The sequence below is a fragment of the Oncorhynchus clarkii genome, chromosome 21, assembly GCF_045791955.1.
Source record: "Oncorhynchus clarkii lewisi isolate Uvic-CL-2024 chromosome 21, UVic_Ocla_1.0, whole genome shotgun sequence".
Taxonomy (NCBI): domain Eukaryota; kingdom Metazoa; phylum Chordata; class Actinopteri; order Salmoniformes; family Salmonidae; genus Oncorhynchus; species Oncorhynchus clarkii.
The window spans coordinates 25,749,160-25,774,137 of record NC_092167.1 but is presented as its reverse complement, the minus strand read 5'-3'; the positions used below and the strand labels follow the sequence as shown (position 1 = coordinate 25,774,137).

Below are 24,978 nucleotides of genomic sequence, written 5' to 3'. Positions count from 1 at the left end.
CTGGGCACATGCCTTGTGTGTCTGGTCAGTAATTCAGCCATGATTACTAGAAGGTTTGGATTGCTGGCTAGACTAATTTACCTAGCAATCTATAAAGTGCTGACATGGGCTAATTGAGTGACTGTCAGTGACTGACATACAGTAAAAAGAGGAAAACTGCTGATGCACTACCAAATTTCCAAATTGCACATTGTGTATTCTACTATACTAACTAACAGTAAGCTGAACATACATTTTGGGTTGGGGGCCCCCTAGCGGGGCAGCTGCTTATGTCAGTTATCCCTAGAAACGGCACTGTATGTGTGTGCGTCCGGTGTGTGTGTGTGTGTGTGTGTGTGTGTGTGCGCACATGTTTGGTTGAGGTGTGTTTCTGCCTGCCTGCGTGCGCGAGTGTGTGTGTCTGATGTATTCCCCCAGCTCAGATATCTAACATGGCAGGAATTTAGATTGTGAACTTTTGCCTCCCACATTTGGCCACAGGCAGCCCCTTCCGCGGGACACAATTACGGACAGAAACATACACACACACATAGGCAGAAACATACACACATGCAAAATATATATACAAAGAGCCCAGGTTTAGACCGATACATGCACAGAGTTTCAGAAGAGTAGTCTTCACGGCAAGGTGTGAGTGAGTGAGTGAGTGAGTGAGTGAGTGAGTGAGTGAGTGAGTGAGCGAGCCAGCGAGTGAGCGAGAGAGTGAGTGAGTGAGAGAAAGAAGTGCTGGCTTGCTACTGGGCAATTCCAGAGTAACAGAGTGATACTGAGACTCAGATTTTACCCTTTAAAATGTATGTCAAACAAAAATGCATGATTGCAAAGTTAAACAAATCATAGAACTCTATGCACAAGGACTACCTTTAATAATTTCCACGGAAAAGGTTACAAAAACACATTTACTTGAAGAACATTGCATAGGCAAAGTTCAGGTAACAATGAATGTTTGTGCTGTTTGTGCCATCATTTTGTTACCAAACTTTGCATCTGTACCTCGTGCATGGATTTGTATGGTTTGTTTAACTTTGCAATCACCTATTTTTCCATCCAGGCAGTTTACAGGTGAAATACAGTGTGAGCACGCACACACTCCTTTTTGTCTGTATAGTAACACATGTGGATTACATACATTGATAATTTTCTGCAGTCCCAGTTGCACAGTAGATAGGCTACCACTACACTACCCACTGGGTACACACTTGTTGAATCAACGTTGTTTCCACGTCTTGGAACCAACGAGGAATAGACGTTGAATTGACGTCTGTGCCCAGTGGGTACACATTACAAGCCTGACTCAAGAAAAGGTTCATTTGTCTCTCAGAGACATATACTGTATATCATTTCATCTCTGTAGGTCATTGGTTCAAACACTTTTTTTTCTTCGAGTCCCCCTATCATTTGAATCAAATGATTGCAGCCAGCTCTGTCATATGAATGTCTGATTGGTTTATTATTGCTCTTCAACGCAACCATGTTGAACATCTCTGTGAAGAGTTTATTTCTCCTTTGACATCAGCAGCAGACCTGTGGTTTTACCTCTTTACAGGGATGGGAGCATAAAAGCGACAGGGCTTTCCTTCCCCTGCTTCCAGGAATTATGAGAGGGAGATGCCATAGTCATTTGGAGAGGTAGAGAGGAATAGGCCAGCCATACTTGTTTGGAAAAGGGATCACCACACATCTGTGCGCTACTATGAAGTGTAAGAATCAAAGTACCTGTGCCAAACTATTTGGGGGAGAAAACACCCAAAACAACTGACCTTAGATTAGTCAGTGTCTGTGTCTTTCTCCCAGGGCTCTGTTCGGTCAGTCGGTCTTATAACAAAGTTTGAGGGGGCGAGGTCCTCAGTATCAGGGCTGTCTGGCGGGGTCCCAAAGCCACAGTCTCCCCCACAATCTGTCTCCCATCTCAATATAGAGCATACACTCATGGAGCAATGAGACAAGCAGTGGTCCCCTTGGCTCACACATGACCACACAGCTGTAGAGACCAGAGACAGAAAGTGGGAGAGACGGAAAGGAAATCAAGATTATTAATAAAGATAGTCAGACATACAGAGCCTTGCGAAAGTATTCGGCTCCCTTGAACTTTGCGACCTTTTGCCACATTTCAGGCTTCAAACATAAAGATATAAAACTGTATTTTTTTGTGAAGAATCAACAACATGTGGGACACAATCATGTGGAACGACATTTCTTGGATATTTCAAACTTTTTTAACAAATCAAAAACTGAAAAATTGGGCGTGCAAAATTATTCAGCCCCCTTAAGTTAATACTTTGTAGTGCCACCTTTTGCTGCGATTACAGCTGTAAGTCACTTGTGGGGTAGGTCTCTATCAGTTTTGCACATCGAGAGACTGACATTTTTTCCCATTCCTCCTTGCAAAACAGATCGAGCTCAGTGAGGTTGGATGGAGAGCATTTGTGAACAGCAGTTTTCAGTTCTTTCCACAGATTCTCGATTGGATTCAGGTCTGGACTTTGACTTGGCCATTCTAACAACTGGATATGTTTATTATTGAACCATTCCATTGTAGATTTTGCTTTATGTTTTGGATCATTGTCTTGTTGGAAGACAAATCTCCGTCCCAGTCTCAGGTCTTTTGCAGACTCCATCAGGTTTTCTTCCAGAATGGTCCTGTATTTGGCTCCATCCATCTTCCCATCAATTTTAACCATCTTCCCTGTCCCTGCTGAAGAAAAGCAGGCCCAAACCATGATGCTGCCACCACCATGTTTGACAGTGGGGATGGTGTGTTCAGGGTGATGAGCTGTGTTGCTTTTACGCCAAACATAACGTTTTGCATTGTTGCCAAAAAGTTCAATTTTGGTTTCATCTGACCAGAGCACCTTCTTCCACATGTTTGGTGTGTCTCCCAGGTGGCTTGTGGCAAACTTTAAACAACACTTTTTATGGATATCTTTAAGAAATGGCTTTCTTCTTGCCACTCTTCCATAAAGGCCAGATTTTGTCCTATGGACAGAGTCTCCCACCTCAGCTGTAGATCTCTGCAGTTCATCCAGAGTGATCATGGGCCTCTTGGCTGCATCTCTGATCAGTCTTCTCCTTGTATGAGCTGAAAGTTTAGAGGGACGGCCAGGTCTTGGTAGATTTGCAGTGGTCTGATACTCCTTCCATTTCAATATTATCGCTTGCACAGTGCTCCTTGGGATGTTTAAAGCTTGGGAAATCTTTTTGTATCCAAATCCGGCTTTAAACTTCTTCACAACAGTATCTCGGACCTGCCTGGTGTGTTCCTTGTTCTTCATGATGCTCTCTGCGCTTTTAACGGACCTCTGAGACTATCACAGTGCAGGTGCATTTATACGGAGACTTGATTACACACAGGTGGATTGTATTTATCATCGTTAGTCATTTAGGTCAACATTGGATCATTCAGAGATCCTCACTGAACTTCTGGAGAGAGTTTGCTGCACTGAAAGTAAAGGGGCTGAATAATTTTGCACGCCCAATTTTTCAGTTTTTGATTTGTTAAAAAAAATTGAAATATCCAATAAATGTCGTTCCACTTCATGATTGTGTCCCACTTGTTGTTGATTCTTCACAAAAAAATACAGTTTTATTTCTTTATGTTTTGAAGCCTGAAATGTGGCAAAAGGTTGCAAAGTTCAAGGGGGCCGAATACTTTCGCAAGGCACTGTATTTACAGCGCTAAAAGCAGTCACTTATCTGTTCCCATCTATCTGCTTCTTTTACAGTCATTTCAAATGCAACTTAATGCATCTTCATTGGGAGTTTGTGTTTGAGATGAAAGTTGTTTATTTTACCATAAATGCTTCCCTTTTAGTTTCACAAATGTAATCTATTCTTAATAAAAAAAAATATAAGTTAGATGAAAAACACTTTAGTTAGGTTTTAATTTTTTATGATAAAAAAAAGTACCATTCATTTCAAATACACATTTCCATAGCCATACTAACAATAAAATAGACGATTGCCAAGGGAAAGCTCAAATATTTAATCAAGGCTCAGTTTTCTAGAGTTTTGGCTAAATATTTGTCCTATTCTGTTCAGTGCAGTGGCAGTGGACTTTCTCAGGAGGTAACTGAGAGGTTAACACCACGCACGCATCTCTGTTTTGAAGGAACTGGAGCGGAGGCAGGCTGCGCACACTCTCTGTCTGCAGGATTGGAACGTGGTTACCCCAGTCTACTTTCTCTCAAGTCGTCGGGGCAAAGAGGAAGAAATACGAGGAATAGGATAAACGACTGGAGTGGTTACCCTCCTTCCCCTCCTCACACGGTAAATTGAATGAAGGGGCTCTTTCCGAATCGAAAAGCATGAGACAAGCTCATGTAGCCTGGGCATTGATTTAATATACCCGTCCCGTCCTTGACTTCGTTGTTGTTTTTGACGGATACACATGTGTCGGGAATGCTACCATGGCCACACCGAACAGCCTTCAGCAGCAGCAGGATTACTTCAGAAGCGTCAGCAACGAATCCACAACGTATATGATGGTCCCGGCCACGGCAAACACGCGTCGCGATGCCGCGCCATCCAAGATGTGGATCGCAATGGTGGTGATTGTGGTGATCGTTCTACAGATTGCCTCGACCACCGGACTGTTCGTGTACCTGAATATGTCAGTATCACAGGTAAGGAATAGGTTTTTGTTCAGTGGATTGGATAAGGAAGAGGGAGAGAGGAGGGTGTTGGGTTGGCCGCAGTGCAGTTTGAGTTTAACGAACACTTTGTGATTAAAGTTTCATGACGAGACGTGCTTGATGATATTCCAACACTGCTGTGGACGAACTTCATGCACGATTTGACAAAGTTTTAGGAAATCGTGTGACCGAAAATGTTAACTGGCATGTCGCCTGTCTGACAATAGCGGCCAACCATGTTGTTTGTGTTAGATTATGCACCAATAATCTAACAGTTGTGGAACCATGGTGTAGCCTTACACATTATTTGTGGTTTTATTTAGACCTCACGTTTTCTGAGCAAAAAAAATAAATAGTACCAGTCAAAAGTTTGGCCACACGTACTCATTATTCTTTTTTAAAAATGTGTATTTTTATACCATTTTCTACATGTAGAATAATCGTGAAGACATTCAAACTATGAAATAGCATAACACATATGGAATAATGTAGCAACCAAAAAAGTGTTAAACAAAATATATTTTAGATAGCCACCCTTTGCCTTGATGACTGCTTTGCACACTTCTCAGCCAGCTTCATGAGGTGGAATGCATTTCAATTAACAGATGTGCCTTGTTAAAAGTTAATTTGTGGAATTTATTTCCTTCTTAATGCGTTGGAGTCAATCAGTTGTGCTGTGACGTGGTAGGGTTGGTATAATGAAGATAGCCCTATTTGGTAAAAGACTGAGTCCATATTTCTTCTGGTGCAGTCACAAAAACCATCATGCGCTATGATGAAACTGAATCTCATGAGGACTGCCACAGGAAAGGAAGAGCCAGAGTTACCTCTGTTGCAGAGGATAAGTTCATTAGAGTTACCAGCCTCAGAAATCGGCAATTAACTGCAGCCCAAATAAATGCTTCACAGTTCAAGTTACAGACACATCTCAACATCAACTGTTCAGAGGAGACTGCATGAATCAGGCCTTCATGGTCAAATTGCTGCAAAGAAACCACTACTAAAGGACACCAATAAGAAAAAGAGACTTGCTTGGGCCAAAAAACATGAGAAATGGACATTACTGGTGGAAATCTGACCTTTCGTCTGAGTCCACATTTTCACTTTTTTGTGTCTTTGTGAGAAGCAGAGTTGGTGAACGGATGATCACCGCATATGTGGTTCTCACCGTGAAGAAGCATGAAGGAGGAGGTGAGATGGTGTCAAGTTGCTTTGCTGGTGACACTGTCTGTGATTTATTTAGAATTCAAGGCACACTTAACCAGCATGGCTATCACAGCATTCTGCAGCGATATGCCATCCCATCTGGTTTGTGCTTAGTGTTTCTATAATTTGTTTTTCAACAGGACAATGGCCTAACACACCTCCAGGCTCTGTAAAGGCTATTTAACCAAGAATGAGAGTGATGGAGTGGTGCATCAGATGACCTGGCCTCCACAATCACCCGACCTCAACCCAATTGAGATGGTTTGGGATGAGTCGGACTGCAGAGTGGAGGAAAGGCAGCCAACAAGACTGTTGGAAAAGCATTCCAGTTGAAGCTGGTTGAGAGAATGCCAAGAGTGTGCAAAGCTGTCACTGAGGCAAAGGGTGTCCACTTTTTTTGTTTATTACGTGATTCCATATGTGTTATTCTACAATGTAGAAAATAGTAAAAATAAAGAAACCCTTGAATGAGTAGGTGTTCAAACTTGACTGGTTCTCTGGAACCCTGTATTGTGTAATTTATGAATTAAGGCTACTACTAATAAATAGTATTTTTTAGCTAAGAATATAATAGAATAAACAAACAGTTAAATAATGGAGAAAAATACCAGTATATTTGAGATTTTATTTTCATTATATGCAAACATAGTTTGGAAGTATGCTCTTGTGGCCTGGGCGGCATCCCTTTGTTTGAATGATGACCCATGTCAATCTTGGTAACAACTCTGACTGACTTCTTTATGGAACAGTACATTTTGGGTGGTTGCCTGGCTGGTTCCTGAGAATACGAAGAAAGGAGCAGAAACATGAATTAGTATGCCAAAATGAAGAAAAAATGCTACGTAAACATATTATTATGATGTAGAAGAACAATTTGCATGCAGCTGTTGTCAGCAGCAGCCAAAAGAGATCCTCTGCCTCTGATAGTTGAGTTACTGCCAGACTGAGCAAAACATAGATAGTGGGTTAAGTCAATTCATGATTAACTAGGCTATTGAATCACCAAGACTTATTATAGCATATATAATACTTTATTAATAAATCATTTAGATACATACCTCCTCTCAGTCAGCCCACTGGCCGTTCACGTACGTTCAGAGGTCAGCAACAGTCTTCTTTGACTTCAAGAAAATAGTCCCCTCACTGAAATACTCAAATACAATGAACAATTAGATAATTTCCAATGTCAGGCTGGGTCTGTAGCTCTATTTTTCATATTCCATAATTGAAAAAGTATATTTATTTGTAAGAGTAAGCTAGCTAACTTGTAAAGTGGTTTATTAAAGTAGCCTAGCTTTTTCGGCTAGCTAGCTAGCTTACAAATGGTGCACACATTCTAATACAACATTATCTAACCCATAGTTCATCATATGACTTTGGCTTCATATATTTGAATTAAATAATCAACTTTGTTTACCTTAATAAATTGAAAAATAGTATATTTTCAAGTTCAACCACCTTCCTCTTGCGTCTTCATGCTTTAATGGCAGTTGGTTTTTGATCTGAAGGGCAGTTAAAATTTGAAATGATCACAAAGGTTCTATATAGAACCCCTTAATTTGTATTTATTTTAAAGCAAGAGGAAATCATGTGTTTATAAGAATGTTTTTATTAAACACATTATTTCCTCTTGCTTCTAGCTAGCATTTAGTTTGCAACAGCGCAGGTTTGTATGAACCTTTCTTTATGAACCTTGCTGTTTGCCACTCTGACCTCGGTAACAATTTTGTAAAATACAAATTCGATCTCCCCGTGCCATAGAGTTAAGGTGTCGGATGTTCGCTAGCCATTTCATGATATCAACAAGGTCTAACAAGGGTTAGCTTTTGTTAGCTGTTTGCAAAAATCCACATCACACTCTGGGGTAGGGGTTGAACCCTCAAGGTTCTTTGCCCTCATGGGGTATATAAATATATAACCTTTTTTAGTAAAGTGATCTTTAATATCATCCAAAGAGCCAAAGGGTTCTATATAGAGCCCCAAAATAACAATATTTTCTAAGAGTATAGGCTACATAGCCCAATAACAGCGTAAGGTTGCCTATTCATAGAGCATCTTCAGATTGACTATCTACTAACCTTAACCCTTTTTTAACCCTAAACTTAAACCTTTACCCTAAAGCCCTATTCTAAACCTAACACTAACCCAGGGGTTCCCAAACTTTTTGGGCCTACGACCCCATTTTGATACAAGAACTTTCTCGCTAGCCCAACCACGATAAAGAAAATTATGTAATTAACAGCGAATAAAACAAGTTATGGCAGTCAATTGCAGAACATGTTAACTGTACGCCCGATTGTATTCTCAATTCACCATCATATACTTATGTGTGGTTATGACATTCAATTGCAAATTAGTCTGACATAAGATAAATTATCTCACCACCACTACTGAGATGGGTGTGCTTGATGCATGTCGCATGGTAAATTCTCAAAGTCAGGAGGCGTGGTCGACAGTGCGTACCTCGAACGTGCCGTTTCTTGCTCGGGAATCGTGAGACAGAACAATATGTCTTTGTGAATAGCATCCCCCGACATGTAGCAAACTAAAGTCCGTGTATCTTGGCCCTCACAGCTAACATCCATTTGGAGAGCATAAGGTGGGGAGTTTGAGTCGTTACTCAGTTTTCTTTTGATTGCTAGCTATATCATCAATTCTTAGTTTGACAGTGTTATCGGACAAAGGTATTGATGTGAGTTTCTATGCCTCTGCCTCCCCTCACATTGTTTTCACCATATCAATTGTGGCCGGTAATATCAAAGTCTTTGCAATAGTGTGTGGTTTGTTGTGGAAATTCATACTGAGACTTTGTAATTTCTTCAAACAATCATCTTTATTTAATATTGATTTAATTATTGCAATAATGAGACTAGGCAACCCAACACTCTTGACTGTTGGGCCGAGCAGACCCCCACCTGGCTTAGTCTCCCAGATGCAAGAATGATTTTGAGACAGTTTAGGAGTAGAACAATCCCTCATTATCTCTGGTGAAACCCATTCTTGACCATACGTCCAGATTAGCTACAGAGAGCTTGAGTGGAGTCCATAAAAACACAGCATTAGTAGAACAGAAATGTCTTACTATTTGTTAAGTATTAATTTTTAACCATTAATCAAATAAATCAGGTAAGTAATGTAATTTTTCTATCACAGGTTTCATAGCGTAGCAGGCTTAGCCATTAGGCTATAACTAGCAATACAAATGGCTGTTTGAGATACAAATGAGATTACTACACAGATTGCTTGCTAGCTAACAGTTCACTTGCTAGCTAACAGTACACTTTAACTTACAAAGAAAATTACTGACAAAATTAGAAACTTATAATATCTGAAAATAGAGTTAGTCTTACCCGTCCGTATACATGGATGAACACTTCACGGGAGCGTGTCTTTTCCATTTGGTTTGAAGTTAGCTAAAACTTGTTTGACCGTTGTGTCAAGTCATCCCGGGTCACACTGATCATGTGCAGAAAGTAGACCATCACAATTTGTTCCCACTGATCTTCAGGGAAGCCATATTATTGAGAGCAGTAGCAACACTTTTGCAGTTCTCCATGGCTAACACTATATATTTAACATGTTATAGACAAGCGTGCTACATGGCAGACCAACCTGAACTCATTTCTTGGCATGTCCAGCCCATAAATTATCTCAGTCAATCACGGTTAGCGGGAAGGTTCCTGGCTTTCAGATTCCAGAAAATTATGTCATGGCTTTAGAAGCTTCTGATAGGCTACAGTAAAACAAGTCCTATATCGACATAACCTGAAAGGCCGCTCAGCAAGGAAGAAGCCTCTGCTCCAAAACCGCCATTAAAAAAGCCAGACTGCGGTTTGCAACTGCATATTGGGACAAAGATCATACTTTTTGGAGAAATGTCCTCTGGTCTGATGAAACAAAAATAGAACTGTTTGGCTATAATGACTGTCGTTATGTTATGGAGGAAAAAGGGGGAGGCTTGCAAGCCGAAGAACACCATCCCAACCGTGAAGCACGGGGGTGGCAGCATCATGTTGTGGTGGTGCTTTGCTGCAGGAAGGACTGGTGCTTGGTCGCAAATGGGTCTTCCAAATGGACAATGACCCTAAGTATACTTCCAAAGTTGCGTCAAAATGGCTCAAAGTCAAGGTATTGGAGTGGCCATCAGAAAGCCCTGACCTCAATCCTATGGAAAATTCAAAAAAGCGTGTGCGAGCAGGAGGCCTACAAACCTGACTCAGTTACACCAGCGCTGTCAGGGGGATAGGGCCAACATTCACCCAACTTGTTGTTGGGAGCTTGTGGAAGGTTACCTGAAACGTTTGACCCAAGTTAAACAATTTAAAGGCAATGCTACCAAATACTAATTGAGTGTATGTAAACTGATCCACTGGGAATGTGATGAAAGAAATAAAAGCTGAAATAAGTATATATTTCTACTATTATTCTGACATTACACATTCTTAATAAAGTGGTGATCCTAACTGACCTAAGACAGTGAATTTTTACTAGGATTAAATATCAGGAATTGTGAAAAACTGAGTTTAAATGTATTTGGCTAAGGTGTATGTAAACTTCCGACTTCAGCTGTATAAGCTTATGAGCAAAGTACTTGCGCAGTTTAGTGGGAACAATCAGCCCATGGAGAGAAGCACAAGATTGAACTTCACTTAACTTAACTTTTCTAAACTTTCTAGAGTTTTCCCTGTTAGTTAACACTAGCAACCCCTTTCTGGCAATTGTGACTGAATGAATGCAACATTAGCTAGTGATGCACAGATATTACATTTTTGGCCAATACCGATATCTAATATTTTCCTTGCCAAAAAAAACTATACCAATGACCAATTTTTTACATTTTAGTGGCATTTTAAGCATTCTAGTACAGTAAATAGTTAACACACACACGGACACAGCGGTCTAAGGCACTGCATCTCAGTGCAAGAGGCGTCACTACAGTCACATCTGTCACATCTGGCCGTGATCGGGAGTGCCATAGTGCGATGCACAATTGGCCCAGTGTCGTCCAGGTTTGGCTGGGGTGGGCTGTCATTGTAAATAAGAATTTGTTCTTAACTGCCTTGCCTAGTTAAATAAAGGTTACACACACACACACACACACACACGCACACTGACCAAAACGTTTTGGTTGGCATTTACGTATATCCCCATCCCCATGTCCACCTGTGTATGTAACATTTCACATAATCACAGTTTCTTGTCTGCATCGAAGTAGCGGTCCTTGTATCTAGCATCGAGCATGGTGGCGACACAGTAAAGAGGCTCAGAGAGCTTGTTCACAGCCTCGAGTACTTTTGTTTTAACCCCACGGTCTGTGTTGGCAATTTTGTTGAGCAGGCGTTTCGATGCCATGACAGTGTATCCCGTCTGCTGAAGATGCAGTTGAGTCAGTTGTTCGAATGGAGCTAGGAGTGCTCATGTTTCCAAGTTTCAAACATGTTCTCAAATGCCATTGAAATGGCAGCAGCGGTATGAGAACCAGCACATTCTTGAGCTTTCCTCAGTATGAAATCCTCATCGACCCACTGTGCTGTCAGACTCATAATGCTCATGGGGCTGATTCAGCACTGGTCCAAATGTCAGTCGTGAAGCTAATAACAGTGACGCTCATGGATGTGAGTTTCAACAATACTGTATAACTCTGGTTGGGCAACATCTGAAAAATAGTGTGTACGGGGGCTCGACCAGTCGGCGAAAGCCAACATCATCCACGACAGAGCACTGATTGTCAAGGGCAATGAATTCCATTATCTTGGCATTAATGGATTTTGCCTTTCGAGTTGTCTCGTTGAAATGTTCTTACTCTTAAAAAGGACTGCTCGACTTGAACTTTGAACTTTTGGTAGTGTGCGCTTAGTATTTTTCTGCTTTTGTTCTGTATAGCGCTGTGTTTTTTGTTACGTAATCTACTTACGTTTATATAAGTATGCACGTCAGCTTTGACATCAGTTTTGCACATCGGCGTCGAACTAGACATCTAGTGCTTTCATTTTTAGCTAATATCGTCAGATTCTGATATGCTCACCGATATGTTGCGCATCCCTATTAATAACATATACAGTGGGGCAAAAAAGTATTTAGTCAGCCACCAATTGTGCAAGTTCTCCCACTTAAAAAGATGAGAGAGGCCTGTAATTTATCATAGGTACACTTCAACTATGACAGACGAAATGAGGTCAGGGTGTGACAGCAATCTGCTTCATCTCCTAACATATTGCACAAGTTGACTGCAGGTATTAACTTAAAAGGTTATTCAAATTTTCAAATTTATTGAAAAAAATTCAAAGAAACAGTTTTGAAATTGACGGTATTGAATAACCATCCTGTGGCTTTTTCCAAATACCCTCAGTTTATGACATAGTTATTTTCCCTCTTGTCCAGGTGGGAGAGGGCAGTGTGAAGTACAATTAAGATTTCACCATCTGTGGGTCTGTTGGGGTGGTATGCAAATTGAAGTAGGCCCAGGGTGTCTGAGATGATGGTGTTGTGTGTCATGACCAGTTTTTTAAAGCACTTCATAATAACAGATGTGAGTGCTACAGGGTGATATAGGCATGTTACCTTGGAGTTCTTGGGAACAGGGACAATGGTGGTCACCTTGAAACATGTTGGGATTATAGACTGGGACAAGGAAAGATTGAAAATGTCTGTGAAGACACTTGCCAGTTGGTCCATGCATGCTCTGTGAACGGGCCGGTCCTGATATTCCATCTAGCCCGGAGGCCTTGCAAGTGTTAACATGATTTAAAAGTTTTGCTCATATCCAATGGAGAGTGAGATCACACAGTCATCCGGAGTCAAAAGTTGTAGAACACCTACTCATTCAAGGGTTTTTCTTTATCTTTACTATTTTCTACATTGGAGAATAATAGTGAAGACATCAAAACTATGAAATAACACATATGGAATCATGTAGTAACCAAAAAAGTGTTAACCTTCCGCTCGCAGAACCCCTCGACAACATTCCGCTGAAAAGGTAGTGCACGAATTTCAAAAATATATTTTTTAAATATGTAACTTTCACACAACTTTCACACATTACAGCAAATGAAAGATAAACTTGTTGTTAATCTACCCATCGTGTCCGATTTTCAAAAAGGTTTTACAGCGAAAGCACAACATACAGTGGGGCAAAAAATTATTTAGTCAGCCACCAATTGTGCAAGTTCTCCCACTTAGAAAGATGAGATGCCTGTAATTTTCATCATAGGTACACTTCAACTATGACAGACAAAATGAGGGGGAAAAAATCCAGAAAATCACATTGTAGGATTTTTAATGAATTTATTTGCAAATTATGGTGGAAAATAAGTATTTGGTCACCTACAAACAAGCTAAATTTCTGGCTCTCACAGACCTGTAACTTCTTCTTTAAGAGGCTCCTCTGTCCTCCACTCGTTACCTGTATTAATGGCACCTGTTTGAACTTGTTATCAGTATAAAAGACACCTGTCCACAACCTCAAACAGTCACACTCCAAACTCCACTATGGCCAAGACCAAAGAGCTGTCAAAGGACACCGGAAACAAAATTGTAGACAATGACAATGATCCCAAACACACCGCCCGGGCAACGAAGGAGCATTTCAAGGTCCCGGAGTAGCCTAGCCAGTCTCCAGATCTCAACCCCATAGAAAATCTTTGGAGGGAGTTGAAAGTCCGTGTTGCCCAGCAACAGCCCCAAAACATCACTGCTCTAGAGGAGATCTGCATGAAGGAATGGGCCAAAATACCAGCAACAGTGTGTGAAAACCTTGTGAAGACTTACAGAAAACCTTTGACCTCTGTCATTGCCAACAAGGGTATATAACAAAGTTATGAGAAACTTTTGTTATTGATCAAATACTTATTTTCCACCACAATTTGCAAATAAATTAATAAAAAATCCTACAATGTGATTCTTTTTCTTTTTTTTTCTAATTTTGTCAGTCATAGTTGAAGTGTACCTATGATGAAAATTACAGGTCTCTCATCTTTTTAAGTGGGAGAACTTGCACAATTGGTGGCTGACTAAATACTTTTTTTGCCCCACTGCATGATTATGTTAGGTCAGAGCCAAGTAAAAAAAACACAGCCATTTTTCCAGCCAGAGATAGGAGTCACAAAAAGCATAAATATATAAACCTTTGATGAGCTTCATCAGATGACACTCATAGGACATCATGTTACACAATACATGTATGTTTTGTTCGATAATGTGCATATTTATATCCAAAAATCTCAGTTTACATTGGCGCGTTACTTGCAGTAATGTTTTGATTCCAAAACATCCGGGGATTTTGCAGAAATACTCATAATAAACATTGATAAAAGATACAACTGTTATTCACATAATTAAAGATAGCGATTGCATTAAGGAGAAGTCTGTGTCAGATTTCAAAAAAACTTTACGTAAAAAGCATAATCTGAGTACGGCGCCCAGAGCCCAATCCAGCCAAAGAAATATCCGCCATGTTGGAGTCAACAGAAGTTATAAATAACATTATAAATATTCACTTACCTTTTGATCTTCATCAGAATGCACTCCCAGGAATCGCAGTTCGACAATAAATTACAGATTTTTTTTCTATAAAGATCCATAAAGTCCATAATTTATGTCCAAATAGCCACTTGTTGTTAGCACTATGTCCAGACAAAAACTCAAAGTTCCGTTACAGGTCGTAGAAACAAGTCAAACGATGTATGGAATCAATCTTTATGATGTTTTTAACATAAATCATCAATAATGTTCCAACCGGAGAATTCCATTGTCTTAAGAAAAGCCCTGGAACGAGAGCTAACTCTGTCGGGACCGCGCTTCACGAGCCTGAGACACTCTGCCAGACCCATGACTCATTCAGCTCCCATTTCCCCCTCCTTTATAGCAGAAGCCTGAAACAAGTTTCTAAAGAAGGTTGACCCCATAGACACTGTGTATTCGGTAGGCCAAGCTTTTAAAAACTACAAACCTCAGATTTCCCACTTTCTTGTTGGATTTTTCTCAGGTTTTCGCCTGCCATATGAGTTCTGTTATACTCACAGACATCATTCAAACAGTTTTAGAAACTTCAGAGTGTTTTCTATCCAATGCTACTAATAATATGCATATATTAGCATCTGGGACAGAGTAGGAGGCAGTTCACTCTGGGCACGCTATTCATCCAAAAGTGAAAATGCTACTACAAATATACAGAGACGCAAACACTCGCGCGCACACCCTATGGCCACTTGGTCAAAAGTAGTGTGCTTTATAGGGAGTAAAGTACCATTTGGGACGCATTAAACTGCATGTGACGGGGAGGGGCAGCGAGATGGGCAGAGAGAGAGGGGGGGGGGGGGGCGCTGGAACAATTGTGTGCCGCCCTATGGGACTCCCAATCATGGCCGGTTGTGTTACAGCCTGGAATCAAACCAGGGTCAGTAGTGACGCCTCTAGCAATGAGATGCTACGCCTTAGACCGCTGTGCCACTCGGGAGAGTGGGAGAGGCTGGGGGAGGGAGAGTGGGAGAGACTGGGGGAGAGAGAGAGAGAGAGAGAGACACTGGGGGAGGGAGAGACTGGGGGAGGGAGAGGTGGGGGGGAAGAGACAGAGAAAGACTGCGGTAGAGAGAGAGCTGGAGGGAGAGAGACGGTGAAGGGAATGAGAAACTGGGGGAGAGAGACGTGGGTGGGTGGGAGGGAGACGGAGGGAGTGAGAGACATGGGGAGGGACAGAGACACGGAGATGGGGAAGAGAGACGGAGGGAGATGGCTATAGACGGGTAGGGACAGAGCGACACGGGGGAGGGAGAGACAGAGATGATGGGGAAGAGAGAGAGACGTGGGATGGAGAGAGAGAAACAGAGGGGGGAGGGAGAGAAAGAGGGAGAGACGGGAGGGTGAGAGACAGGGAGGCGGGGGGAGAGAGAGAGACGTGGGAGAGACAGGGAAGAGAGAGACTGGGGGTGGAGGGGGAGAGCGAGAGAGACGAGGAGGGAGAGTGAGAGAGAGAGAGACGGAGAGCGGGAGAGGGAGACGGGGCAAGGGATAGAGAGTTGCATGGAGCGAGAGGGAGATGTGGGAGCAAGAGGGAGATGTGGGAGCAAGAGGGAGATGTGGGAGCGAGAGGGAGATGTGGGAGCGAGAGGGAGATGTGGGAGCGAGAGGGAGATGTGGGAGCGAGAGGGAGACGGTGGGAGGGAGAGCAAGAGAGAGACGGGACGAGGGACAGAGTTGCAGGGGGAGGGAGGGAAAGAGACGGGGCGAGGGACAGAGTTGCTGGGGGCAGGGAGGGAGAGAGATGAGGGAGAGAGACGGTGGAAGGGAGAGACTGGGGGAGGGAGAGACACAGAGTGATGGGGAGAGACCGAGAGAGGGAGAGACACAGAGTGATGGGGAGAGACCGAGAGAGACGGGATGGAGAGCGAGAGACAGAAAGAGACGGGGGGAGAGGGAGAGACTGGGGGATGGTTAGACTGGGAATGGTGAGAGGGAGACGGAAAGACGGGGCAGGGATAGAGAGACGAGGGGGAGAGAGAGATGTAACCGACTTATGGAGGTGGCCCCTGCACAGGGACAGCTCAGCGGAAATTTCAGAGCGCCACCTATAGTACTCGAGTATAGTACTCAATAAATCTCAAACTTTCATAAAAATACACATGCAAGGTACTGAATTAAAGCTACACTCGTTGTGAATCTAGCCACCAAGTCAGATTTGTAAAATGCTTTTCGGCGAAAGCATGAGAAGCTATTATCTGATAGCATGCACCCCCCCAAAATACCAGCACGACACGTAAACAACAGATTTTGCGGTAGCCGGCGCTACCCAAAACGCAGAAATAAAATATAAAACATTCATTACCTTGGACGAGCTTCTTTGTTGGCACTCCTATATGTCCCATAAACATCACAATTGGGTCTTTTTCCCGATTAAATCCGTCATTGTATACCCAAAATGTCATTTGCTGAAGGCCAGTCTGATGCTGCGAAAAGCCCATTTACAAGACGCAACGTCACTTTTTAAAATTACAAAAGTCGCCTATAAACTTTTACAAATCACTTCAAACGACTTTTCTAAACCAACTTTAGGTATTAATAAACGTTAATGATGTATCAAATTGATCACGGGGCGATCTGTATTCGATAGCAGCAAGTCTGGAAATCATCGTCCATTTTTTCAGTTTCACAACATACTGTGGTGCGCCTCAAGAAAGGAGGGGTCTATTCGTGTTGTAACCAAGGATAAATGAGTCAGATATTGATAGCAATGGCGACATCGTGTGGAAGCTGTAGGCGTTTACAGGGAATTCGCATATATTTATCTGTCGTCTTAAACAATACATTGAATGGCGGACGAATATTTTTTTTGTGTTTTTGGTAAAAAGTTTTACCAGGGATTTTTACTCCTAAACACGTTCTGTTATAGCCACAGACCCGATTTAACCAGTTTTAGAGACTTCAGTGTGTTTTCTATACACACATACTTATCATATGCATATACTATATTCCTGGCATGAGTAGCAGGACTTTGAAATGTTGCGCAATTTTTTACAAAAAGCTGCGAAAATTCGCATCATCCATAACAGGTTTTAATTTGATTTGACCTTGAGATTGACACACTTCAATGCGAAATGAATGTAGAAATTGGGCCCTCCTGTCCCACAGTCAACACTCATTTCTATAGCTATTAATTAAAGCTACTGGAAGAACATTCCCCTCTTTTTCTCCTCTCTCGCATTCTCTTCTCTCTCCCCGACTCGAGGCCTCTATTTCTCTTTACCCTCCTTTTCCCCCTTCTTCGTTCTCCTTTCTGTACGCTATCCCTTCTACTCCCCTCTCCGCTGTCCTCTACCCTCTTTCCTAACCTATTTATCACCTCTTCCTTCTCCTCTCTCTGCTCTCACTCCCTTCTGTCTTCTCTCCCCTTTCCCTAACCCCTTACACACCTCTTCCCTATTTTATTTAACTTCCCAATCTCTCTTTACCCCCTTTTGCCTCATTTCACTAAAACATATTTTCCCTTTCACTCCTCCATGACAGAGAATCCAGTGGCTTCAGGCTGCTCAATGAAAATTATCCTAGCCCTTGTGTTCTTTAGCAGGAGGTTCAGATGAGAGGTCAGAGGTTAGCGACAACGTTAGCGTCTTGGACGTGCTAGGCGTTTGAAGGTGGTAGCCACTTGGATGCATGAGCGATTTTGGACACAGTAGAATGCGTTGAGTCATAGATGGAAGTGGAGTGGAACCCTGGGACGGAACCCAGGAAGCAGCGGGTTCTGTCTGTTAGTTGGCTGAACTGAAGCCCCATGTTGTTCTGATGGAGGATCAGATTACCATAACTGCTGACCTTAACATTTGTGGCAACGCCAAACTGACCGTGAGATCAGCAAGGGAATCATTGAAATAGCACACATAGAACAGGTCTGCCGCTTCCTAGACTTGCTTTAAATGAGAATGACCGATCTGTAACTCACACTTCTATGTGAATTTAGTCAAGTCGACCAATAAGCTACAAATTGCCACTTTAAATTAACCCTGGTTTAAAGTGAGTGAAAATCTGTAATCACCTGTTCTACTTAATGTGTGTGTGCTTCATTGTGTTATCGTAGCTAATCATTACAGCATGCGTTTAAAAGAACAATAACAATGTTCTCAAGGACATGAGCAGGGGACCAGGGGAATGGAGAGAGAAGACAGGGAGGGAGAGAAAAAATTACTCTAGGCTGGTTGGTTACCATTCTGTTTCTGATTTATACAATGACTGTGTCCCAAATGGCACCCTATTCCATACATAGTCCATACCAGTTTTATTGCTTCTTTAATCAGGACAACAGTTTTCACTTGCAAAAGGGTTTTGTAATGATCAATTAGCCTTTTAAAATGATAAACTTGGATTAGCTAACACAATGTGCCATTGGAACACAGCAGTGATGGTTGCTGATAATGGGCGTCTGTACGCCTATGTAGATATTCTACAATAGTCGATTACAACATTAACAATGTCTACACTGTATTTCTGATCAATTTGATGTTTGTTTTTTATGGACAAAAAATGTGCTTTTCTTTCAAAAACAAGGACATTTCTAAGTGACCCCAAACTTTTGAATGGTAGTGTATATCTTTTTTTAAATCGTTGGACATAAATGACTGTAAAAATGCCAGCAAATCAGCTCCAAGTGGTTTTAATTTTGGAAGTATTCCCAATCGTAATAGAGAAATATACACTGAGTGTACAACTCTTTCCATGACAGACTGATCAGGTGAATCCAGGTGAAAACTATGATCCCTTATTGTCAGGTGAAAACTATGATCCCTTATTGTAAGTTCTTAAATTCACTTCAGTCAGTGTCGATGAAGAGGAGGAGAGAGATTAAAGAATGATTTTTAAGCCTTCAGAAAATTGAGACATGGATTGTGTGAAGCACACGTACACAGTTACAAAATGTAATGTACAGTTGCGCTTAAACATAGACACATGCATGACACACACCGACCCACTCCCTCACACACACACAATCCACGTCTCTGGGCCTGGCTTTGAGTTACATGGCTGGCTTCTCTTCCATAATCACCTTTAATAAGACTTGGTAAAATCCTGCGTTGTGAACACACACACACACTCCCTGGGCCATGGCCGGTGCTTGGTGTCCGGAGGTAACACTACTACATTGTTCCCTACTTCCTTGATGGCGTTCCTGAGATCTGTGGGGCTTTGTCGATTTGTGTGTGTTCCTGTCCTCTCTGACCCCTCCACCTGGCTATGGGAAGAGTTAATGACATATTAATCCTGTAGCCCATTTCACTCTTGAAATGTCATAACTTCACTCTCTTTTCGATGACAGCGCAAGCAACACCCTAGTCTTTCCCCAGATCAAGTATGCAGACATTTACACAGTCTAGTACAAACGTTTTCCCCTTGGCACATTTTCTGGCTGGCACTCGCATTGCCTTCATTTTTGTCCTTACAAATAATAACTTTGGACATGTGTGCATTCCAATCAAAGTAAGTCCTTTATTTTCTGTATATCGTCTTGTCATTTCGATTGTAGCCTACCTATATGTGTGGATCATAATGTACAGTTGAAGTCGGACGTTTACATACGTTTACATACACCTTAACCAAATACATTTTTCACAATTCCTGACATTTAATCCAAGTAAAAATTCCCTGTCTTAGGTCCGTTAGGATCATCACTTTATTTTAAGAATGTGAAATGTCAGAATAATAGTAGAGTGGTTTATTTCAGCTTTTATTTCTTTCATCCCATTACCAGTGGGTCAGATGTTTACATACACTCAATTAGTATTTTGTAGCATTGCCTTTAAATTGTTTAACTTGGGTGAAACGTTTCGGTTAGCCTTCCACAAGCTTCACACAATAAGTTGGGTGAATTTTGGCACATTCCTCCTGACAGAGCTGGTGTAACGGGAGTCAGGTTTGTAGAACTCCTTGCTCGCACACACTTTTTCAGTTCTGCCCACAAATGTTCTGTAGGATTGAGGTCAGTGCTTTCTGATGGCCTCTCCAATACCTTGACTTTGTTGTCCTTTAGCCATTTTGCCACAACTTTGGAAGTATGCTTAGGGTCATTGTCCATTTGGAAGATCCATTTGCGACCAAGCTTCAACTTCCTGACTGATATCTTGATGTTGCTTCAATATATCCACATAATTTTCCTACTCATGATGCCATCTATTTTGTGAAGTACACCAGTCCCTCCTGCAGCAAAGCACCCCCACAACATGATGCTTCCACCCCCGTGCTTCACGGTTGGGATGGTGTTCTTCGGCTTGCAAAAAATAGATGTCCTAACCAACTTGCCAAAACTATAGTTTGTTAACAAGAAATTTGTGGAGTGGTTGAAAAACGACTTTTAATGACTTCAACCTAAGTGTATGTAAACTTCCGACTTCAACTGTATTTACTGTTTTCATCATGTATTTACGTTTTCAAGTTCTGGTGACAAATCATGCATTCCTATTCATCCATAGATTGTAATGGACACATATGATGTGTGTAAAATAATTTTTTGAAGGTTGTACTGATTATGATGAGCTAATGCTAAGAATGGCCTAGGAATGCCAGGTATGTGGGGCACCGTGTTTGTTGACATTATACAATGCATTCTGGTTGTCACGTAAACGTCTGTCGAACCAAAGATGTTATAACAAAATTAGGTGAGGGATGGTTCACTCATCTTTTGAGTAAACTTCCGGAAGTGAATGATGGGAAGTGAGTGATGGTAGACGACACACCCCCTTCAACATGCATACTGCAAACAGATCAAACTCATCTAGTCTCATCTTATCTTTGGTTGAACAGAAAAATGAAACATGGCGGTGTCCACAAACTACCCATCGGATTACTTTCTATTTTTGGAAAGAGTTATATGAAATGATTTTGATCAATGGTAAGCTCACCCGTAATTTCTATTGTCTAATTAATATTATGGTTTCTGTCAGCCGAGAGTTAGTTGAATATGACCGCTTGTGTTAAGTAAATCTTTCCTCAGTTAGCACTAGGACTAATGTGGCCTACATTTTACTGTTTGGATGATTGTGTTATGCTGTCGCCACGTCTGTGGATGTCTGAACATTGCATCCAAAAATAAAATGGTCACATTTGTAAGGACTGTTTGCGCAAAATGTTTGTAAAAAACAGTGTTGCCAGCTCAAACGCTGACTGTTGGGTCAATTGAAGCTGGACGTTCTTAATACATTCTAGTCACTGTGGTTTGAGTGTACTCTGCAGGGACCACTGTAGAATGATCCCACCCTGTTTTGGTACGCGTCAAATTAATGTAAAATAAAACATTTTCTTGAAATCAAAACAGATGAAACATTATGGAGTCCTGGAAAGGCCAAAATGTCATAAATATACACATTTTTATCAATTATTTCCCAATTATGCGTTTAGATACTTTTTTTGCCCCACTGTATATACTGTATTTAGTCAGCCACCAATTGTGCAAGTTATCCCACTTAAAGATGAGAGAGGCCTGTAATTTTCATCATAGGTACACTTCAACTATGACAGACAAAATGAGGGGAAAAAATCCCGAAAATCACATTGTAGGATTTTTTATGAATTTATTTGCAAATTATGGTGGAAAATAAGTATTTGGTCACCTACAAACAAGCAAGATTTCTGGCTCTCACAGACCTGTAACTTATTCTTTAAGAGGCTCCTCTGTCCTCCACTCGTTACCTGTATTAATGGCACCTGTTTGAACTTGTTATCAGTGTAAAAGACACCTGTCCACAACCTCAAACAGTCACACTCCAAACTCCACTATGGCCAAGACCAAAGAGCTGTCAAAGGACACCAGAAACAAAATTGTAGACCTGCACCAGGCTGAGAAGACTGAATCTGCAATAGGTAAGCAGCTTGGTTTGAAGAAATCAGCTGTGGGAGCAATTATTAGGAAATGGAAGACATACAAGACCACTGATAATCTCCCTCGATCTGGGGCTCCACGCAAGATCTCAGCCCATGGGGTCAAAATGATCACAAGAACGGTGAGCAAAAATCCTAGAACCATACAGGGGGACCTAGTGAATGACCTGCAGAGAGCTGGGACCAAAGTAACAAAGCCTACCATCAGTAATACACTATGCCGCCAGGGACTCAAATCCTGCAGTGCCAGACGTGTCCCCCTGCTTAAGCCAGTACATGTCCAGGCCCGTCTGAAGTTTGCTAGTGAGCATTTGGATGATCCAGAAGAAGATTGGGAGAATGTCATATGGTCAGATGAAACCAAAATATAACTTTTTGGTAAAAACTCAACTCGTCGTGTTTGGAGGACAAAGAATGCTGAGTTGCATCCAAAGAACACAATACCTACTGTGAAGCATGGGGGGTGGAAACATCATGCTTTGGGGCTGTTTTTCTGCAAAGGGACCAGGATGACTGATCCGTGTAAAGGAAAGAATGGGGCCATGTATCGTGAGATTTTGAGTGAAAACCTCCTTCCATCAGCAAGGGCATTGAAGATGAAACGTGGCTGGGTCTTTCAGCATGACAATGATCCCAAACACACCGCCCGGGCAACGAAGGAGTGGCTTCGTAAGAAGCATTTCAAGGTCCTGGAGTGGCCTAGCCAGTCTCCAGATCTCAACCCCATAGAAAGTCTTTGGAGGGAGTTGAAAGTCTGTGTTGCCCAGCAACAGCCCCAAAACATCACTGCTCTAGAGGAGATCTGCATGGAGGAATGGACCAAAATACCAGCAACAGTGTGTGAAAACCTTGTGAAGACTTACAGAAAACATTTGACCTCTGTCATTGCCAACAAAGGGTATATAACAAAGTATTGAGAAACTTTTGTTATTGACCAACTACTTACTTTACACCATAATTTGCAAATAAATTCATTAAAAATCCTACAATGTGATTTTCTGGAGAAAAAAAAATCTAATTTTGTCTGAAAATTACAGGCGCCTCTCATCTTTTTAAGTGGGAGAACTTGCACAATTTGTGGCTGACTAAATACTATTTTGCCCCACTGTATGTCAACAAGTACTAATCATGATTTGGGGAATTTTCATGAAATATAATCCATAGGTCTTTTTTGTTCTTGATTGGGTTTCGTGAGGAATCACTCCCATGTCCCCCTCTCCTCCCTCACTCCCCCTTTATTAGGAGGATAGAGAACCATTCAAACGTCAGCAATATCCCACATACAGACACATATACTGTATGCTCGCATGCGCACACACCGCAGTCATACCCCTGTTGGGCCTTGTTAAAGGGTCAATAGTACAACCCCCCCCAAACGTGATGCTGAGCAGTTCCGTACCCCTGGCCACAAATTACACACACACTCAATTACACACAAATTACACACAGACTCAAACGTAATACAAAAATTAACTGCAGGGATCTGAGTGGGGGATAGAATGAGTCTGAGTCTCAGATGGAGAGAAAGACCAATAGAGAGGAAGAAAGGAGAGAAATTTGAGTATTTCCTGTGTGCCCTGGAGGAGTGGTTGGTTTATTGGCCTATTAGATATCTGGGATATGGGTGTATGTTCGAGTTCATTCCAGGAGAACCCAACCGCTAGTTAAGCAGTCTGTGAATGACATTGAAACTGTTGTTAAGGATGACACATTCCAGACATAATGAAAGCACTAACATTCATAAAATGACCGATCCTTTATTACAATCTTGTTCTCATCTTGCTGTTGGTCTGCCATCATCGACGCAATCTCTCATTGATTGTGACATTCAAAGTACCTATGAATGCCATATGTCACACTTATAACACTTACACTACCTCTCCGAAAATATGTTTTCTTTGTTCCTTCCCTGTGAGAGTCCCACTAAGCGCAAACCAGATGTGATGGCGTATCGCTGCAGGGTGCTGTGGTAGCCATGCTGCTAAAGTTTGCCTTGAATTGTAAATAAATCACAGACAGTGTCACCAGCAAAGCACCATCACACCTCCTCCATGCTTCACGGTGGAACCACATATGTGGAGATTATCTGTTCATCTACTCTGCGTCTCACAAAGACATGGCGTTTGGAACCAAAAATCTCAAATTTGGACTCATCAGACCAAAGGACGTATTTCCACTGGTCTAATGTCCATTGCTCGAGTTTCTTGGCCCAAGCAAGTCTCTTCTTATTGGTGTCGTTTAGTAGTGGTTTCTTTGCAGCAATTCGACCATGAAGGCTCGATTCACGGATTTGAGGTCAGGTGATTTTGGGGCGGCAGGTTGCCTAGTGGTTAGAGCGTTGGGCCAGTAACCGAAAGGTTACTAGATCGAATCCCTGAGCTGACAAGCTAAAAATCTGTCTGCCTCTGAACAAGGCCACAACCCACTGTTCCTAGATAAGAATTTGTTCTTAACTGACTTGCCAGGTTAAATAAACTTCTTTTTTTTTTAAACGCCAGGGCGTTACAGAGCAGTTGAAGTGTATCAGTCTGCCAAATGCTTTGTTACTGCTACGTACGCTTATAACACTATAACACTATCTCTCGTAACCCAAGTTTTTATTTTATTTCCTCCCTGTAGGTGCGTAGCCAGGGTGTAACAGAGGAGCTGAAGTGTCTCAGTCTGTTAAATGCTCTGGATAAAGACCAAGACATCCCAGAGAACCTGGCTCAGCTGTTTGGAGAGCCCTGCATCAAACTGGCCGAGGGCATCAAGGCTTACATCTCTAAGGTAAGAATAACACAAATGT

The 24,978-nt window shown here is 41.8% G+C and overlaps 1 protein-coding gene across 1 annotated transcript in view; it reads left to right on the top strand.

Moving 5' to 3' along the window:
* The first annotated feature begins 4,093 nt into the window (after positions 1-4,093).
* The window catches only part of LOC139378802 (TNF superfamily member 10, like), a 73,049-nt gene continuing 52,164 nt past the window's right edge, over positions 4,094-24,978 (top strand). Inside the window, exons 1-2 of the mRNA XM_071121319.1 lie at positions 4,094-4,622; positions 24,810-24,959. Of these exons, the coding sequence (XP_070977420.1) occupies positions 4,407-4,622; positions 24,810-24,959 (366 nt within the window). The 5' untranslated portion in view covers positions 4,094-4,406. The remainder of the gene's footprint in view (positions 4,623-24,809; positions 24,960-24,978) is intronic.